General features: G+C 39.2%; 2 protein-coding genes across 6 annotated transcripts in view; both read left to right on the top strand.

Annotated features, from left to right (window-relative positions):
* Positions 1 to 1,150: 1,150 nt before the first annotated feature.
* On the top strand, positions 1,151 to 14,131 carry tapt1b (transmembrane anterior posterior transformation 1b). The gene is made up of 14 exons (XM_028016389.1): positions 1,151 to 1,328; positions 3,045 to 3,175; positions 3,271 to 3,389; positions 4,689 to 4,851; positions 4,939 to 5,074; positions 5,786 to 5,883; positions 5,959 to 6,028; positions 6,196 to 6,276; positions 6,431 to 6,540; positions 8,029 to 8,088; positions 9,202 to 9,270; positions 9,368 to 9,444; positions 9,532 to 9,704; positions 10,442 to 14,131. The coding sequence occupies exons 1-14, from the start codon at positions 1,151 to 1,153 to the stop codon at positions 10,693 to 10,695; spliced, it is 1,719 nt and encodes a 572-aa protein (XP_027872190.1). The 3' UTR covers positions 10,696 to 14,131.
* Positions 14,132 to 14,771: 640 nt separating this feature from the next.
* Positions 14,772 to 21,386, top strand: part of prom1b (prominin 1 b) — a 32,323-nt gene continuing 25,708 nt past the window's right edge. For 2 of the 5 annotated variants that reach the window (XR_003595367.1, XR_003595366.1), the window contains exon 1: positions 14,774 to 15,361. Coding sequence is in view for 1 of the 5 variants with exons in the window: in XM_028016388.1 (XP_027872189.1) it covers positions 15,091 to 15,361 (271 nt within the window). In the remaining 4 variants the exon portion in view is untranslated. Of the gene's footprint in view, positions 15,362 to 21,386 lie in introns of all 5 variants that reach the window. The other 3 variants (XM_028016388.1, XR_003595368.1, XR_003595369.1) reach the window with 3 other exon arrangements.

The raw sequence follows: 21,386 nt of genomic DNA, 5'->3' as shown, positions 1-21,386 counted from the left end.
AACTCTATCCGCGCATACACAAACAAACACACACACACGCACACACACAGACAGACGCCCACACACACATGTATTCACAGGAGAAATTAACCTTTTCCAACTCCAACTTTGAATCAATCATTTCTTATGGCTTATAGTCTATAACTGCTCAATCAGCTGTAAAATTAAACGCATTCTTAAAGTCAAATGACAGATGTGGTTGACATACAACAACGACCCTAAAGGTCAACAGAAAGCATCAACTCAACATGTTGTCCCATCCTTCATTTCTTCCATCCATCCATCCATCCATCCATTTTCTGTTCACCCTTGTCCCTAATGGGGTCGGGAGGGGTGCCGGTGCCTATCTCCAGCTACGTTCCGGGCGAGAGGCGGAGTACACCCTGGACAGGTCGCCAGTCTTGGACGGTGTCCATTTTCTGTACACCCTTCTGTAAGGGTGTACAGAAAATGGATGGATGGATATACACACACTCATATGTGTGTGTGTGTGTGTGTGCTGATTATTTGTCAAACTGCAATATGACTTAAAATTATATAAATTAGTTTATTATTATAGTTTAATTTCATACCATTAGTAAATTATCTCTTTCTCAGCAATATGTAAGAAAACATATCTTAGAGAGGAATATTAAGATTTTTTGTTATCACAGAACATATATTGAGAGGTAAGCAATAAACTACACATTCTAATGGTTATTGTCATGGGGAAAAAAAAGTAAGATTTTTCTTTTCTGTCTATATTTATTAGGACAAAGACCCAATAAACAGCTAGATTTCACCAAAGCAGTAAGAAGATAGAAGACCAAAATTGAGCTAAATAAAAGTAAACTTTCTGCTGAATACTCTGCAAAAACGTCTAAATCACTTCTTGGTCACTGATCACTGGTCAATCTCAGTGTTGTAAACACTGACTCTTTTCATTTGAGGAGCTAGAAAGTCCTTTATGGGCAGAAAAATCCCCCCATATTTATTAGCGTGTATTTTGGTCAAACAAACTGTGAGCAGTCATCGGGTTTTGAAGAGTCAGGCAGAAGCCAACAAACACTTTGGCGACACCTTCTGGTGAAATTGTGAAGTTACGGTGCGTGGTGACGTCACGGCGCGTTGCGCAGTCTCCCTGGCAGCAGCTGAGGCCGTTTTGTCGAAGATGGCGGATTCGCTGTCGACAGGTCCGGTAGAGGAGAAGGAAAAAGAGAAGGAGGACAGGGAGAGAGCCACTAAGGCCGTTAACGCGGACCAGAATAAAAAGAAAGACGGACTTACTGACACGCGGGGGTTTCATGATAAAAATGGCGGCGCTAGAGGCCAAAAAGGCAACCTGTCAGGTGAGAGTCAGCCTTGTTTCTACAATTTCACTATACAAACAGCCTACTGGAGCTGTTTCTATTTGTCAACAAGCATTTACACGCATATTTGCTCCTTGCAGCACAGCAAAGACCTTTAGCTCGCAGTTTAAATGAATTTCAGTGACGTGGGGCTGTGCAGCAGTGCCTAGTCAGATGCAGCAGTTGTGTTTACAACACTGAGATTGACCAAAACAACACAAAGACATATCCGGTGGCGATGCACCCAACTATTATGTATTTTATCACAGCGGTTACTGGTAACAAATTGATGTAGACGTGCAGGACAGGCTGCTTGCGTCTTCGTTTAGCTGGACGTAGATACATTGCGCAGGCGCATTAGCAAGCTTTTGCACATAAGCGTGTTTATGTGCAAAGTTAGTTTTTTATTAATTACAGCAAATCGTATCAAGGAGTAATGATCAGTGTTCTTGCCTATGAATTTCGTCTGTCCAAAATCGGAGTGAACGTGCCTGGTCCCTTCGTTTGTGCTGCATTCCTTACATTACACCTTGTAATTCTGTGACAGGCGTTACCTTGTCTGTGTGGCTTTTTTCTCAGGTTTCTTTACAAGGTCCAAAAACTACAGCGTGCATTCTCTACTGAATTGAGTTCGTGAATGCACACAATGAATTGAAATATTTATATTTATTTGATAGCTGAATTAAAAAAGATGCATTTTCATATTATGTAGAATTATTGCACAGATAATTACATACTTTAAGTGACTAGATCTGTTCATTTTGATTTTTACAATATTTAATGTTTTGGGAAATCAGAGTATTACACAAAACTAATTATTTATATATATATATATATATATATATATATATATATATATATATATATATATATTTATATGTGTGTGTGTGTGTGTGACTCAGAAACCAATCTTTCTATTCAATCGGTCTAGAGATTATGTTTAAGTTATGTAACTGAAAATGGGAAAATACGTGTAAACAAATGTAACATTAATTTTAAACAATGCTGTAAGGTTCCGCTCTGTATCAAATTCCATCAGTTTATATTTAAACAAAAATAGGTTGGGGGGAAAATAATTCTGTAACGTAAATGAGCAATATTTAAGTTAGTTTAACTGCTTGGCTTTTTCTTAACTAAATATAAAACAATAATTATTCAAAATATAATGTTTTACTTCAAAATCTAATGATTTACTGAAAACTAAGCAGGCTAAAATCAGTTTTTGAGCATTTTGAAATGTTTCCGAATTCCTAGGCCTATGAATTGCAATTCTTAAAGTCTTTTTTTTTCTTTCTGCACCTCCACTCCAGATCATAAAACATATTTGGTTTTATGACCTGGAGCTGCCACCCTGTTGTCACAAAAAAGAGAAAAAGCTCCACTAGCAGCAGGAGGAATCACAGCCATGACAAAACTTTGAAGCAGAGTTTGGAGGAGACTGAAAGTCTGAGCTTCAAGAGCTGCCAAACACAAATATGTCCAGGATATGGGAGTTGTCTCATTCATTTTGTTAATTTACTCCTTAACTAGATCAGATGAATGTAAATTTAGCATTTAATTTAGAAATTGATGTTCATATATTATCAGAAGAAGGTCAAATCTCATCTAGACAGCTCATGGTGGCTTCTGAAGAAGACTAGATGAAGGAATTTATTTAATTTCTAATGTCCATTTTTCTTCCTTTAATTATTTATGTGTCTGTGCGATTACTTCCAGATCTGTCTCTGGTCAGATTCATAACCACTGAGCTAACCAGAGGCTACTTTCTGGAACACAATGAGGCCAAATACACGGAGCGCAGAGAGAGGGTCTACACCTGCCTCCGCATCCCCAAGGAGCTGGAGAAGGTAAACACACGAGCGCCAGACAAATCCATCATCAATCACTCCCACCAGAGTTAAACACACACGTTTACATGTCCGTCTGTCGGCTCTCCCTGCAGCTGATGACTTTCGGCTTCTTCCTCTGTCTGGATACTTTTCTGTACGTGTTCACCCTGCTGCCGCTCCGAGTGATTCTGGCCCTTTTACGACTCCTGACTGTGCCATGCTGCGGCCTCGGGTAATCTGCACTAATAGCTATGGGGAGTGAGACAGGTTGAAGCCAAACTCAATGGGTAACTAAGCAGGTACTAAAGTGAAACCAGATATAGATGTTTAAAGAGGCGTTAAATCACATTTTTCCTTAGCTTCTCATCATGTTCTAATGTTGTCCTCTGAACTGTTGCCTTGATTCTTTCATGCTTGTTGGAGAAGTCCTTTAATCTCCATGGCTACCATTCAGCTGTGCAAAACACCTGGGGGGACTGAGCTCCGCCTTCAAGGACCCAGTTGCAGGAAGCTTCCAAGCTTCTCCCTGACAGAGCAGCCCTCTCCTGCAATGCCCCCCTCTCAGCTCCTATAGACTAGCCAGCAGCAATTAGCAAACATCTGGTGGAACTGTGCTTCTGTTGAGCTCATACAAACTACGTGTTTGTGAAACGCTGGTAAAAATGTTGTTAAAGGGTTAATAGAGGAGCCATGTTGTGATGACTTCCTGGATGCAGAGTTTCAGAAAGAGCAGGAGTATTTAAAGAGACAGAGGCCCAATTTCAAGGCATTAAATTACAAAGTCAAATTTCTTTTAAGTCATATTTAATATATATTTCGCTTTTTTTTGCCAACTGAAGGCAACATAGTGACCCTACGTGATTGTGCTTTAAAATGGCACTTTGTGCCTAGAAAACACATAATACTGCCCCTTTAAGCAAAAATAAATAAGACAGAAGATTAAGCGATGCTGTAAGTTTGAAATATGTTATTATTATACATCTGCAGTTATATAATTTGCAGATGATTTTAAATACAGATTTATTGAAACTTTTCCACATATTGTCTTGTCACAACTCAATGACTGGACGTCAGCATTCCTGGTCTAGCACATAAAATGCCATTCAAATAGGTTTAAGTTTGCAGGGATAACATGAGCATGTGTGGAAAAACTCCAGCACTCCAGAAACTTTTGCAAGGCAGAATCATTTATAGTTACTAAGGGATTCCTTTACATTATAAGTCTTTAGGAAAGTATTTAATTGTCTGTGAAAGTGACTTTTTTTCTATATTTTATCTGTTTGATGAAATCTAGTATCTATACGATTCGTTCAATTTGATAGTTGTAAGTAAAAACCCATTGAAATTGTGGGAATGTTTTGCTGTGGCGATGATGGTTTTAACCCCCAGAGGGCAGCAGATTTCTACACGACTCATTCAGTTTGATTGGATAATAGTAAGCAGCATTTTGTGGCTCTTGTGTTTTGGATTTTAGCTTGGATGTTTCCCATCGTGTGACATTTTGTTCCTCGTAATGTTTTTTGGGCTCCAGCGGCTCCCGTTTGCTGCAGCCTGCCCAGGTGTGCGACGTCCTGAAGGGCTTCATCATGGTGCTGTGCTACTCCATGATGAGCTACGTGGATTACTCCATGATGTACCATCTGATCCGGGGACAGTCCGTCATCAAACTCTACATCATCTACAACATGTTGGAGGTAGAGTCACATGGTTGTCTCTGGGTTCTGGCTTTGTCAGCTGATTTCACATCCACCCACTGATTTGCCGTCGGTGCTTTCCTCCAGGTTGCCGATCGCCTCTTCTCGTCGTTTGGCCAAGACATCCTGGATGCTCTGTACTGGACCGCCACCGAGCCCAAGGAGAAGAAGAGAGCACACATAGGAGTGATTCCTCACTTCCTCATGGCTGTGCTCTACGTCTGTATCCTCACTGGGACCGACCTCTGAGAGTCCAAAACACTGAGATGAAAACAGACTTAATGATAGTAATATTTGCCAGACTGCACTCCATCTGGATTATTAAAAATAACAATCTTTATGTTTTTGTTTATGGACTAGTTGTCCGAAAGACAGTTTGAGTGGAACAGCTTAGAAACACACACCAACAGCTTAGAAACACACACCAGCCTTTCATTTCTGAATGCAGTGGAACATAGCTGGAGGTTTTCAGTTTGTATTATTGAAGCCAAATGATCATGTTCTCATCCTTTATTCTGATCTGAATGGAGCGTTTTCATCTGTTTTACACCATTTAAGAGTTTATACTGTCTGGAAAACTAGAACACTCCATGTGTCATAATTACATCTGAGTATGATTGGAAAAGGATAACAAATATGGAAACATTTATTTCCCATATTCCTTCCTTCCTTCCTTCCTTCCTTCCTTCCTTTGTTCTCTCTTTCTTTTTAACCCTTTCCTTCCTTCCTTTCTTTCTTTCCTTTCTTCCTTCCCTCCTTTCCTCCTTCTTTATTAGTATCCATCCATCCATCTATCCACCCATTCATTCATTCATTCATTCATTCATTCATTCATTCATTCAAAGTAAACATTTGTATTTAGAATAAGCGTTACTGATGGGACTCATCTTGTATTTGACCTCAAACCTGTTTTCCTCAGCTTTTACTGATCTAGTCCTTCATGCCATTCTCATCATGGTTCAGGCCACTACACTGAATGTAGCCTTCAACTCCCATAACAAGTCTCTGCTCACCATAATGATGTCAAACAATGTGAGTGTAATTGTTTTCAATATTTACTCTTAAAAACTCAGCAGAACCACTGAAGCTCTGATTTTGTTTCCCCAGTTTGTGGAAATCAAAGGAAGCGTGTTTAAGAAGTTTGAAAAGAACAACCTGTTCCAGATGTCCAACAGCGGTAAGTCGGAAGCCGTCGGAGCCTCCGCACTAAAATCACACGTTTGGGATATTTTTATCCTCCCCTCTTTAACCTGATTTAATCCAAGGTAAATTTCTGAGATCGCGCTGAGCGGCAGTGGGCAGAAAGTAGGTTAATCCAGGATTGATTTGTTTTGTTTCCCACAGACATAAAGGAGAGGTTCACCAACTACATCCTTCTGCTCATTGTCTGTCTGAGAAACATGGAGCAGTTTTCATGGAATCCTGGTAACTAATACCAGCTCAGAATGCACGCAGCATGACACGACTCCCAGCGCAGATCCGTTTTCCTTCTGCTTTAGCCCTTAACACAAACTTCCATTCTCATCAGCCTACGTATCTGAATAATTATATTGATTTCAGCTTCCTGTGTTTGTTTTAGACCACTTCTGGGTCCTGTTCCCAGACGTAGTCATGGTGATCACATCAGAAGTGGCAGTGGACGTTGTCAAGCACGCCTTCATCACCAAATTTAATGACATCAGTGCTGACGTGAGTCCCCTAATGTCTCTTTAACAGGTTATTTACATTCACTGATAAAAATGTTTAAATCAGATTTAAATCAGAGATGGGTTTGAAAATGATTTGATCCTCAGGGAGCTGGTATGTTTAGAAACGGCACTAGAGAGCGGAGTGACAGCGTTACAGGCACTTTCTGGAGCGCCTGTCAGTTGTCAGAGGATTGGCTGTCATATAATTGTGTAATTTGACATTCCAGAAATAAATTTGCTCAATAGAAACATGACAATTTTGAAAATACAAATTTTTTCAATTAAAAAGTCTTGGCACTAGGATGAGGTGTTTTTTTTTTTGGCCATATCAGAATTGGTTTATTTTGCAAAAGTTAAATGGAAACACGTTTTTAGCATCACACATGTCACATAGCCAACAACCGGATGCTGCCAATCCGTGAAGAAAAATATATTTTTTTAATGACTTATCATGAGAACAAACTTATTCACATGTGATTTTAATTCCGTTTCTGTAGTTACGTTGTGTTTTTTCGACATTGGCGGAAAATGTACAAAGTTTACTCACGTTTGAAATGGAAACGCAGCTGGTGTTGCAGTTATGCAACGAAAACCAAATCATTTTGTTTTCAGCCGCATGTCGTCCACCTATTAACACAACCCCTCTGATGAACTTTCACCCCACTCTGCATGTCAAACTGTTGTGTGATTGGTCAGAATTTTGTTCACGCCTGTTCACTCAGAAAAGTTAGATAACAATGTTGTGCAATGTGCATCTCACTGTCTATCTGCTGCTTCTGTTTGACCAAAACACTCAGCTTCTCACCAACGCCTTCCGTTCTTTTGTTTCTGATAACATGAAAAATAAAATGGGATGTCCAAAATGAGGGATGTCCCAATAGGGCTTTTTTTTTTTTGCCACAGAGTCCTTTGATTTAGCATATGTGTGGTTCCATATCAACCCAAGCATAGCTCCAGCACGTTTGATCAGCTGTATGCGCTGTACAATGGCTGCTAGAAAACAAAAGTGTTGTTGATTTACCATCCAGAAACCACTTGCTGCATTCTTGTTGCTGGTTATAAAATGTTGTGAGGTGTATTTTATCACTCAGGTGTTTCTTTAATCCAAACTCCAAAAACTCAACCTGACCTGGATCATATTTGTCTCTGTGTTTCTCTTCCACCTTCCGTAAATGTTCTGTTTCCTCTCTCTCACTCATGCATATTTCAGTCTGAAACAGGATCTGCCTGCAGCTGAGCCACCTTCTCTCCGTTCATTTCAACGTTGGTGGCTTTAACACCTCCTTCCTTCCTTCCTCCTGTTAAAGGAGGAATTTACTTGATTATTTCACACTGTTAAAGCCAACCACACTTTTTTTTTTGCAAGAAACATCTCTTTGCCATCGCTTTTTAGACACACATACCTTCTGTCGGCTGTTTTAACGGAGCGTTTGGTTATTTATGGGTTCCTTGCCTGAGAGCTATCAATTCTCTCTGTTTGTGTTCCCAGGTGTACGGAGAATACAGAGCCAGCCTCGCCTTCGACCTCGTCAGCAGCCGACAGAAAAATGTGAGTGAAACAACTTGGATTAGCAGCTGTCTTTACACCGATGTTCAAGTATTTCTCATATCGTAGGAATCATTTCAAATCGTACTGTATTTGTGGAGAGGTGGCATAATAACGGACCTGTCAGTATTAGTTGTGGAGCAAAAGGTGAATTGGGGGCGGTGCAAAAAATTCTTGCTTTTCTGTAGAGTTGAAATATTTCACAGCCAGTTATATTGATGGTATGATTCCCAGTGATTCCAGTTTTTTGCAATAATTTTTATTGCCACTTTAATGGACTCTAATTACATACAGAAAATGTGTACTTTTAGCTGGTAAGAGTTATTGAAGAAATAAGCGCATTTGATCAAGTTTAGATGTATAAAATAACTTAAATTCCAGTCAGAGGTCACTCTAGGCTTTTTCATCTTCAGTCATTTTGACCGACAGGGTCAACAAAATCCCCTCATATTCTGTATTTGCTTCCCAGTTTTTAAAATGATTGTAATGACATATTAAAATGCATAAAATTTTATTCGGCTTAATTAATATTCAACAGCCTCGCAAAGGGACGATACTCTAAATGTGCACAGCCTATGTATACGCAGCCAAAAAAGACAAAGACGACTTTTCTTTCCACTTTTATAAACCACCAGAAATACCAACAGGGGAAAAATGATGTTTTACAGCAAAACACCTACAGCTGGAACTGCTTAGGAAGTTTGTTCTACAAAGTGCTGTTTGAGGGGCGACTGAATACAAACACACCACACCTTTCAGATTTTTACTGGTGAAAACTTAGAAAGACATTTATCGATTTCTTTCTCTTTCATAATGAAGCACTGCATGGTTTTGGTTCATCAAATATTTTCCCATAAAATGCACAGACATTTGTGGTTATATTTTAACAAATGAGGGCAAAACCTGTACTATAAAACTATTGTAATCCTGATAGGAACAACTTTAAAAAGCTGCATTAATGTTTGAACCTGTAGTTTATGAATATTAAACACAATTGCATGTTTCAGATTGAATTTTTATATTTTTTCTCACATTTCTGTCCAACAGAACAAAGTTAGATTTGTCTTTGGAGTCAGAAGTTAAATGAGGCTTTTTTTGTTCTGAAAATGTTTGCAGGCTTACACCGACTACAGCGACTCCGTATCCAGAAGAATGGGCTTCATTCCACTTCCTTTAGCTCTGCTGGTCCGTCATTAGATGCTTACACATAAACACAGAGCACCATATTACATTTCTAAAGTGTTGCATGGTTCCAGCTGTTTTTTTCTGTTTCTGTTTTCAGCTGATCAGAGTGGTGACGAGCTCAGTGAAGATCCAGGGCTCGCTCTCCTTCATGTGTGTGCTGCTGTTCTACTTGGGGTAAATATGAAATGCAACGTTGTCGCTTGTTATGCTTTCGCACGTTTGCGTTGTACTCTCATATTTTTTTTTGGTCGTTGCGAGCAGGATGATCACGCTGAAGGTGCTCAACAGCATCGTTCTCCTTGGAACATCCTGCATGTTTGTCAAAGAGGCCAAGATGGAGGAAAAGCTGTTTGACCCGCCCCCGTCTGTCGCCTCCAGCCGTGCTAACTCCAGAGCCAACCGCAGCAAAAGCACTCACTCCGCAGCGCCGCAAGGTCAGACTGCTGCTCTCTGGGTTATACAGCAGCACATGCAATTAATAGGGCAGTGTTATGTGAAATGAACTTTTTTTGAGCTTTGCGCCATGTTATGTTATTCCCTCATCATAAACATACCGTACTTGGAGTGTTGCCTTGATTCTTTCATGCCTGTTTGAGAAATCCTTTAGTCTCCCATGGCAACCATTCAGCTGCGCTAAACAAAGAGACAGAAGCCCAATTTCAAGGTGTTAAATTACAAACTGAAGTTTCGTTTAATATGCATGTATTTGATATGCATGTATATATAATACATATTTGATATGCATGTATATATAATTTATATCAAAAGTATACATAGTTACTTGATTGTTTTATAAAATTATACTGTTGCTGGAAAACATATAATACTGCCCCTTTAAAATTTCTGATTATTTTTATTAACTTAAAAAAGTAGAGTGTCAAATAATAAAATGATTCATTCTAATTTATTTTGATGGGCCTGTTAGACTCACCAGTATTTGTACCAAAAGCTGTTTATTTTCTTACTTTCTCCACTTAGATGTACTGATGTTGAAGAGGTTTTGTGTCGTGCGAGAGCACGCTGCTGCTGCAAAACCTGAATTCTTTCAAGGTTTTTTTTTTTACACGTCTTTGTCTACGTTGAGATATTTGATACCCGACAGCTACCAAAGGAATTTCACATTGTGAACATTTCTCTGCCGCTAAACTCTTAAACACTTTCTCATCCGCAGAGCCCACGTCAGACAGCGCAGGAGTATCACTGACACCGGGCGTTTCTCCACCCACAGAGAAACCAGAGGGCACCTCCTCCGCCATCCCAAAGAGCGACTCGGACACGTTCCTGACGACGCCAGACGAGGACGACGAGGACAAAATTCTAAACAATGACATGAGACTGGAAGGAGACGGACTCAAACACAGAACGCCCAAGAAAGACTTGCTGGAGATAGACCGATTCACCATCTGCGGAAACCGGATAGACTGACCGTCGAAGGGAACCCCACTCCCTGTCCAGGGATCTGACGAGGGTCACGGAGCGCGCTCAGACCCGACTTGCACTTATGCACCTGACTCTCTCAGTATTTATTTATTTATTACTGGCAAAAACCAGCCAAGGCATCAAGCTGTTACATCAGACGTTTCCAGATGGGTGCTGCAAGAACACCAGGAAACAACCAAACAGAGAATAAAACCACTGAAAGGAAACCCAGTCTGGATTGTTGGAGCATTGCAGCTGGACTGTGAGGTTGTGTGTGTTTCAAAAGCACAATTATTCCCTGAACAAAAAGTGTTTTTTTTTTTTTTTTAATAGAACAAAAGTTGTCAGATGTCGACTTTTTATTTAAAAGAAAATCTGACAAGTTTAACTCTTTAAAGTATGTTTTTTTTATTGAAAATGTTGGATGTTTTTTCTAAATTTGAAGCCTTCAGCTGCGCATGAAGGCATTCTGCAGACACTGGCGCCAACACGTTCAGAAGGAGAGACGCAAACAAGCATCCGAAATCATCGGCTTCATTTTTCTGGGGAGTTTTAGTGTGAAATCGTCTGTGTGGGTCTTCTCTTTCTTTTTATATCACTGGGATGACTGTGTGAAGGCGTGTGAAGATGCAGGTGATTTTTTAATTTTTTATTTTAAGGGGAGATTTCAGTTTCCAAAGTCGTGTAACTATGGTAGCAACATCGTCCTTGAGCATGTTGGAGACGTTGATCTTATCCTTAAATTCGCAACTGAAATTCCTGCTAAAAGAAATTAATAGCTTTGGTTTGGGAGCGTTTCAGCTGTTCAAACCAGCGTGGAGTTCACTGTCTGCTGTCGCTCGCCGGCTCTGATTTGTGAAGACTTGTCCTGTAAATCAGCTGTTTGTGAACCAGTTGACCCAAATTGCTGTGAAATCTGCTGTTAATCAGTTGATTACGTGAAGTCGCCGCAGGTTTCCTCTCATTTACCGCCATCAGTTCCTATGTTCAGCAAACAGACAAACACGCAGCTGAAATCTGACCATTTTAATACCAGTGACATTAAAACAGGTCTTCCTTATTAGTTTTCTTTAACTTACACTGCATTGATAAACCATGTAAAGCCTTTAACCTTTTTAAATTTTTCAGACTTGGATTTTCGGGGGGATTTTTTGCGGTAGACAAACATAATTGTGAAGTAACAGGGAAAAAATAAGGTTTTTAAAGGGACAGTGTTGTTTAAAATCAAATTTTTTGCCTTCCTGAAGGCTGAGTTTCAGGAAGAGCAGGCGTTTCTTAAAGAGACAGAGGCCCAATTTCAAGGCATTAAATTACAAAGACAAATTTATTTCAAGTCATATTTGAATACAAACAGATTTTTTATAACAACTGAACAACTGAACCGAGTTACTCAGTTGTGCCACTTTTTGCCTGTAAAATACATAGTACTGTCCCTTTAACATTTTTTGCTCTAAACAAAATGGAAAAGTGTGACTTGCGTTTGTCTTCAGCCCCACTGAGTTAAAACCTTTCTGGAACCTTCTTCTACAGTTCTGGCTGCACCTCTTTTCTCCATCAGATTTTCTCATCTGCACACCGGAAGTTTTGGCCGCTAATGTTTGCAAATTAGTTTAAATGTATTCAGACTGGATGGAGAAACTCCAAACAATCCAATTTGTAGTCCTGCCACAGATTCACAATTGACATTAGTGTTTTTTGCACCATATTTTTATCTGTACCTCACTGTGATGCTGCCTTCAAACTTCAAAAATACATATAAGTTCTGCAATAATTTCAAAATTAGTTGCTCTTTTCCTTCCGCTTTACAATTATGCTGTTGGTCTGATACATTAAATCCCAAATAAAACACACGTAAGTATGTGGCTGCAGTGTGACTAAAGGTGGTTTTGAAGTATTAATTAATTTTGGATGACAGTGCATTTATATATTTCAAAGAATTATTTTTTTTAACAGCTAACTAACTGAGAAGTGAGGGTGATGAGAGGTAGAAATAATCTGAGTTAATCCAAGTCAACACAGACCAGCCGAAATCTGAGGAGAAACATTCCAAACATTAAAACAAGTGTGACAGGTCATCTGTGATTAGTGGACAAAAGGGTGACAGACAAGTTATTAATTTCAATACATTTGATAGGATATTAAATTTTTTTGCCATAATTTATTTTTGACCCCTAAAACATCTTTTTTTCTGCCAAAATAACTTTTGGCAAAAAAGAGTAAAAAATAAGACACATTATTTCAGAAAGATGACGATCTAGGATATTCACTGAACTCTGATCCAGAACTGCACAGCATTCTGGGAGATGTAGGGAGAGGAAAAGCGTTAGCTGCTCAACCTGACACAGTGAGCTAAGCTCCACCAGCTAAGCAAGGCTGGTGGTGTCAACTAACTCACTCGCTCTTTGGTTACCTAGCAACAACCTGCTGATTAACTTGCACAGCAGCAGTTTCAGATTTCTCCATCGTACTTAAAAATAAAAAAACCAACAGCGTGGAGGAAATACTAGATACGTCAGGAAAAGGTCACACCAGCAGCTTGGCAGTTTCTCAGACATATTAAACAAAAAAAAAAATGTCCATCAATAATTATCGATATCGACAATTGTTGATATTGGCTGATATAAAACATGTATGTTGTGAAAGGGTTTTTAGGCATGTTGTGCAGCCCTAGCTTACAGGCCTTGTTTCTCCGTGTGTGAATCTGACATGCTGAGGTTTAAGTCTTATATCTTTTATGATGGAAGGAAAATAAACTGAGTTTGTTTTGCAGCCGTTTCCGCTGTGATGTGAGTGAAAGCAGTGAAAGGACTCACTGCAGTGAAAGGACTCACTGCGCTCTCTGTTAACAGTGGAAACACAGCGGCCCACTGTCTGCCTGCACAGACTCTGAAGGCTCTCTGTCATCACATACTTACACTCACATTGGCTTTTTCTTTTCTTCCCTTCTTCTTCTTCCTTTCAGTTTCACGAGACGTCAAAGACTTGGATTATCACTAGCGAGTTGACCGTCATATTTCACAGTGACGTCTAACCGGTGAAGCTACAGGTCCAGTTTTTTTGTGGGAAGAAATAAGCGTCAAGTTTCCCCATAATTATCAGTCTGTAAATAAGCCCAGGCAGGTAAAATGTCTGGGTTTCCCCTTGCTGTTTCTCACAAGCTTGTGTTTCTTACGCAGACAGCAGCTCTGTAAGGAAAGGTAAAAGTTCTCGTTGCAGTATTTTTATTTTTTTTTCCAAAGTTATCCAAACCCTGTTTTGCAGAGACGTGGTGGTTCAGATACATGTATCATATTGTGCAGATGTTTTGAGCCTCCCCTTGTTTTTATATTTGGCCTCAAGCAGACTAACTGTTTTTTGTAACAATCTGCTCTGATGGTGAGGAGCACAATACTGTGAGTGCTCTGCCATACTTAATAAAAAACAGAATTTGTGCAAGTCTTTACTTGACTTCAGATTGCTCTGAATTTGTGGTGGTGTTTTATTTGTGCATGTATTGACACTGCATGGTAGACATGAACTATCCCTACAGCCTCCATGCACTGAGATTTGTCTGAATATTTTAATGTTTCTTTATGTACAGCAGTTGGGTGACAAAATCCTTTCCTGCTTGCAGACATACGAATCTTTCCAGAACCACAGAGAAATTGGAACAGCTGACTGTACTCTTTCCAGAACATTAGATTGTACATCTTGTTATAATCTTAAAAAGTAAGCTTTAAACAGCTTGTGGAGCAAAAGAGGCACAACGTACCAAATAATCACACTCAAAGCAATTTCCTGCAACATTAACATGTAGGCTTTAGAAATATTTGTTGAAAAATAGTCTTAACGTGTGGAACAGCGCTTCAGTCATTTTTTTCTCCAATAAGAAAAATATAAGAAAATTAGTCATTGCTAGCTAACTTGTTTCTCCTTATTTGCTTTGAATAACTTTTTTTCCTGAGGAAATCATTTGAAAATGAATGTCTTTCTATTTGCTCAAGTTATCTTTAATGCTAAATGTTTAGCTCTACATGACCAAGCGGACGCTCCGGGTCACGCGCCGTAGATGCGCTCATCGAATTTTCCAGCGCGCACGAGCGCAGTTGAGCCCTCTCTCTCCGTGCACGTGAGATTAGGCAGCTCTGAGCTCGCGGTCCGGTGAACGCGAGGACACCGGCAGGCAGAGTGAGAACCCCACACACCGCGGCAGGATGTCCGTGATGAGTCCGTGGAGGAGAACCACCAGAGCCTAGCGGCTGCTTCCTCACCGACCGACCGCTGGATGTTAAAGGTGTTTCCGGTCCTGCGGGAGGAACAGGTGTCAGCTGCTCTCTCCATCCCGGCTGGGACAGCAGGTTGTCCACTGGGTCTCTGGTCTTCTGGTGCTTTTTTTTTTTGCTTCTTCTTCGCCTCTGAGCCATGTTGTGGACACGGTGGCTCGTCCTGCTGCTCTGGTGCGGGGCCACCAGCGCAGAGCAGCAGGCGGAAGAGAGGGAAGGCCAGCGGGAGGAGGTCAGGGCCGACCCCCGCAGGCAGCGCTCCCCTCCGCCGGTGGAGCCGTTGGACTTTGGGTTTGTTCCCTCAGCGGTTTATGATACCCACGCTTACTACGAGCCGGGGACCATAGGAATCCTTTTCCACATGGTCCACGCGTTTCTATACGTGGTTCAACCAAACTCTTTCCCCAAAGGTGAGATTAAAAATATTATCACACCATCTGCTCCTCCATTCTCACAGTCAAGGCTGACTTCTTCTTATTAATAGACTTTATTCGGGTATAATGAATAAACATACAGCAGCTTTATTATTAGATGTAATAGACTTTTTAAAAAAATATATTATTTTTTCTGGTTTAATTTTTCACCACAAAGTTATCAGTGCAAAAAAGAGAGAAAAAAGAAAGAAAGAAAGAGAAAAAAGTATTTATACACGAAAAATAACAACAGAACTAAAATCTCTGACATAATCAAGTGGGGGATTTAAATTGAAGGGCCATCGCCAAGCTGAGTGTTATGCTGTTAAGGTGGTAATGAAGTAAAACTTGACCGGTAAGTTATAAATCCGACTAGTTTCCAGTGGAGGCATTTGTATTAAAGCACGGGGGAAAAGTACAAAGAGTGTGGAGGGCAAAAAATGCCACAGTTTAATAACACACCTTTTTTTGAAAAATATTTAGATATGCCATAATTTATTTTTTTATAGATTTTTATGAATGTATCACTCATTATTTTTATCTATCAAAATGTATAGATGTGGAAAGTATTGTAGAACTAAAAGTTCTACTAAAACTAACTAAATAAAGACATGTCTGTCATGTACATGTAATTTCAATGAATGAATGAATAAGTAATTGATACACAAATTCCTGTGGTGTACTGAGGCATCAAAAAATAATTATTAAATAATAATAAGACACTGTGGCTCTTTGTTCATATCCTTAACAAGTGACTAATTAGCCTGAATTGCAAACCCATAATCATGAAACAATATGGGGTTTGAAATTCAATTGTAAAATAGCTACATATCTCATTTTCTAAATGACTTATTTTAGTAATTTATTTATATTTCTTATCAGTTGTAGTTATGGGACATCTAGGTAGTAGTATGGTTATTTATTTACTCTTTTAATTGTGACACTTTGGAACCTCTGTACATGTAAAGTTTATGGTAGGGTACATATGGAACTGAATTGTTAAAAGATTATTTACGTTAGTTACTTCATGGTTTCCATACTCATGTCCAAATTAGAGGGGTTTTTTAGTGGCTATTTGCTGCAGTAAATTGATAATATCTGAACATTAGGATTTGTGATAATAGGAGCTGGTGTAGCTGTTATGTAAGTCATTCAATCATTTTATTCTGGAACCATATAATGGTATGATGGGTCCTTGGAAGACCCTAAGCTGCGTAATGTATGCTGTGAGCAGATTGTCCTGGTTAAAAATTATTTTTTAAAAAGTTGTTAAAACATATGGCCAACCTCACTCTCAAAGACCATTGTGATATGTAAAAGAGCAGAGTCCAAAAACGAGGAGAGTCCAAAAACAAACTGCTGTAACAGGATGTATTTGCACAGTAAACAGATCTTCCACTGCCAGGTCAGTTTAAAAGTCATCGCTCACATGTGGTAAAATACAACGTGAAATTACAAAAATAAATTTGCTTAATGGAAGCACGTCTCAAACAAATTTTTGCGGTAGGATGAGGTGGTTTTTCAGTCATATAAAAATAGACGTATTTTGCAAAGGAAACATTTTTTTCACATCGTACCAGTCACGTGATCAACAGGCAGATGTTACTACCGGCGGAAACGACAAACAAGAAGGCAGCAGTAGGAGGATGATAGTTTGTTTGTTGTTTTTTTCAGACAATCTGCAGCTGGCTCCTCCAGCTCTCACAGCATCACACAGTTCATAAAAAGTTGTGTCATTCCAACATTTTGAAGCCATAACTCTTCTGTAAAATCAGAGAATATAATTTCCCTAAAACGTAGCCGCTCCCAGAAATGAGGGGTTTGTCACTCAAACGTCTTCTCTGATGGCTGATAGATGATGAGTGCTGATGCCAAGGCTGAATTATGTATAGGCCTGTTGCAATAAACAATTATTCAGTTCATCACATGATAAATTAAAACTAGCTCAATCATTTCCATTTGATGATTTATTGTTTTTCTCTTTTCCAAAAACTGGATGACAAAAGTTTTCAATCCGGTGCTTTGGTCTCAACAAGCCTCGTTGCTGAAGGACAATTTTGTTTACAAAGACTTAATAATTCATTTTATTTGTTGTTTTGCTTGTTTTGTTTATTTATTTTGGGATATGTAAGATGTCTTCCAGTTACAGTTTTAAATGTTCATTAGAATTCAGAGTCTATAGATCTTTGCGAAGGTGTTCTTGCATTATTACTATGCCATTACTAGAAAATGGTTTCAGTATTATTATTTATCGTAATAACCTCTGGGACAATTTATTGTCCCACAGAATTAGTTTTTGTGACAGACCTAAATCATGTAGCTGCCATGATTATTAATGGCTTTTAACATGAACAAACTTATTCACGTGTGATTTTTATTGAATTTCTTATTTAATGAAAAACTCCCCAGCTGGGAAATTATATTTTTTCAACCTCAGTAGAATTTACATTTGCCTTGGTAACACAGCTGCTATCACAGTCCATAAGTGAACTTTCCCTGGTTTGACTGGTGATCAGGTTTCAGACCTGTCGGCCTTTCTCTCTGCGTCGGCCCGCTTCAGAGTTCTAACAATTGAACCCAGTTTGTTTTGTGCGTAAAACTACGAGAGGTCACGTTGGAGGATGGCACAGAGCAATTGGATTGAAGGTTTTAAGTTGCTGCCATTTTGGTTGCCAGTGTTATAGACGCTGGCTCGGTAAGCAATTAGCAAAATCAGTGCTTAGAGGAGGCTTTCTCTGTCACCTGCATCACAACGTAATACCTTAATCCACTGGGCCATATGCTGCCACTGCTGTGGACTCTCCACTGTGACTCACCGTCCCCCGAACGCACAGGTACACGGACCACCTGGCGGGGCACGTCAACGCCCGCATTACATATCAGGAGCATGTAAAGTCATGGCGAACGCACACAGGCGGACTCTGAGGTGTTGGGAGCTGCTTAAGGAGCGCGGCAGATCAGTCTCACCTGTTTGCTACCTGAACCGCCAGGCTCTCTGAGCCATTAACAAGTAAACAAGCTCACCTGTAACACAAACAGGAACATATTATTAGGAGCTAGAAGCTATTGGTGTGTGTCAGCAAATCAGGGAAACAAAGGATGAGGACTAGGGGTGGACGATACGGACTTCAAGTCTTAGCAGGATATTTTGTGGTAGTATTGTGATAACAATAAAAGTGACGACAATAACTATTTATTACTTATTTTTAGGTGTCTGTGGTTGTGACTGGGTGACAGCAATCATAGCTCAACACACACTTGAAAAACATTCCTATTTGCAACATGCATCTTTAGGACAGCATAAAAAGTGTCATTTTTTAGCACTAAACTGCACACAGTAAGTGCATTTAATCATATTTTCATATTTATTGACACTGGAGAAAATTACAGATTCAAAACTTCCAGTGTCTAGCGAGTTGATTCCAATTTTTAGGGTCACGATTTGAATCAGAAACAATTTTTAATTCAGAAACCAATTATTCTACATATTTAAATGCTATTGAAATTATGTGACTGACAAGAGGAAAATATTGTGTGAACAAATAGAACACTTGTTTTAAACAGTTCTATAAGGCTCCATATGGTGTCAAATTCCTTCAGTTTATATTTACACAAGAAGTTTGTGTATAAAATGCTGGAACTTAAATTACAAGTCTGAACATTTCCAGGTGCCGGGTCAATAAACGAGAACAAAACCAGTGAAAAGCCAGAGAAAAACTTCCTTCTGAAATATTGCTCAAGATTATGTTAACAATATCAATACATATGAAGTTGAAATGTGAACATGAAACACTAATTAGGTTTAAAAGACGGTGTAAGAAAGATGTCAAGTTCACTTGTTCTATTAGACCAAAACAGGAGAAGCATGTTTTAGTCAAGAGAAAAAACTTCAGAAATTCTAAATTATTTTTAGCTCAAGACTTTTAATCTTTGGAAACAGAACTGTGACGTCATGCAGCTGCAGCTTCTCGTGCTGCTGATTCCAACTCTCACCCAGATAATCAAGTTGCAAAAAAACCCAAAAAAACAAATCCTCTCAGTTTAACCTGTTTGATTCAGAGTTAGGGCTTAAACCTTGAGTTCATATCCTGACATATAAAGTAATGCTTAATGTGTCTCAGTCAACTAGAAAGTGAGCCTTCAATATTCACATGAGGCCCCACAAAGACGGCAAAATCTGTGTTAAAGGTGGACTTTGGTCCTGCTTGGGTATAGAAACTCAGCAGTCAGTCATCCAGCTCGCCTTGGGGTTAAAAGGTCACAGCTCTTTTCTGCATGAAACAGCCAATATTTTCCAGTAAAAACACAGTGTAAATATGCTGTTCAGCATCAGGGTGATTCACTGCACATCTGTCATGTAAAAAAGCATGAACTAGTTCATTTGAATGCATTCATGTAGAAAGCCGCCACCTGGTTGGTTACCTCTGCATGTTGGCTTCCTGCTAATCCAGTTGCAGATCTTAGAGGTTATCAGATTAGGATCAATTAGCATACATCTGTATGCTAATTGCTACAAAATGGTGGGGATAACATGATCTCCAAATCAGAAGCAGATTAGAAATAGGTCTTTTTTATGAGGGTCCAAATGTGCCAAAAATATATGTTCATACTAGGGGTGAGGGATATTACTAGAAGATAATATCACGATATATTAAAAAAAAAAAACTTGAATAATTATGTCACAAAAGATATTCCTCATTTTCTTTTTTTTTAAAAATTTTATTTATTTATTTTTTGGGGATTTGGCCAAACAAATATGTAACTTCAAAACAGTATATATATAGATATGATGTACAGATATGAACAAAATCACTCTTTTAGACAAATCATTTTTATCATTTGATATTGCATTATTGATTTTTTCACCATGGTCAACATATCAACGAGTTTTACCGTAAACCAGACAATATGACAGACCTCTAGTGCATACGTGTTTCACGTTGTCCTCCTCATGTTGTCCTACTAATGTTCAAACTTTGCTTCTTTTTTTTTCTTTTTTTTGGAGGCAAAAAATGTGACTCTTGAAAATTTGTAATTGAAAGAATGATTTCAGAATTGCAGTATGTTTCCTTGCATAAGTCAGCATCACTACAGGTTAGGATTTTAAATATGAAAAGTGAGAAATTCAAAATGTACACTAATTTGGTTTTAATGCCTTGAAGTAGCTCAGGGATGCTGTAGGCCAGTGGTGCCCAAAGTCGGTCCTCAAGGTCCGGGATCCTGCATGTTTTAGTTCTCTCCCTGGTGGTGAGCACAAGTAAAGTGATGAGCACTATCTTGTCTTGCAATACTCTACTGTGAAAACCAGTGGTTCCCATGGAAATATAGGACGAAAAATGAGAAACTGGCCATTGAAAAGTTGTTCAAGTTGATCAAATAAGCTCACCAACCCTGACTGTTTTTATTCTAAAATACTGTAGAAATTATCCAAAAAAAACCCATGCTTCTTCTGCCTGTCCGTCCATCCATCCATCCATCCAGACCTCTGTCAGTATGAATAGATTTACTATCTATGAATTTATCTGCCATAAATTTACAGTGAACTTTAGTATTTAGCCAAGAACCAATAAATGTGGAAAATTGTGTAGGCTAATCAGGTTTTGATATGAAATATGGAACAGAGATGGTCTCTACTACTCACACAGGAAGTGAGTTTTGGGTGCATTTGTTTCGCCATCCCACAGGAATAGCTTAAAACAAAGTCAAACTGATGTTAAGAGCAATGAAAGGCAAGTCAGTCCAAAACCAAGAAAAAGAAGCATGCTAGGAGTTCTTGAAAAATATTCTCCTTGTTCTCGTTTCACACCTAAATAGCAAATAAATCTTTGCTAAGGTTTATTTTACCACAAGGAGGCATTTCAGCCTCTTTCTCTTAGAGGCGAATCGGTTTCTTATCTCTTAGATGCACACAGGCTGGATTAGGGGATTAGCATCCACTGGGCTAATGCTAACAGTGGGCTGATACACCACTGTTACAGATGGCACAATGACACACACACCCGCACACACACACACACACACA

The sequence above is a fragment of the Xiphophorus couchianus genome, chromosome 5 (assembly GCF_001444195.1).
Source record: "Xiphophorus couchianus chromosome 5, X_couchianus-1.0, whole genome shotgun sequence".
Classification (NCBI taxonomy): Eukaryota; Metazoa; Chordata; class Actinopteri; order Cyprinodontiformes; family Poeciliidae; genus Xiphophorus; species Xiphophorus couchianus.
Note: the sequence above shows the minus strand (reverse complement) of the source record. Positions and strands in the feature narration are given on the sequence as shown.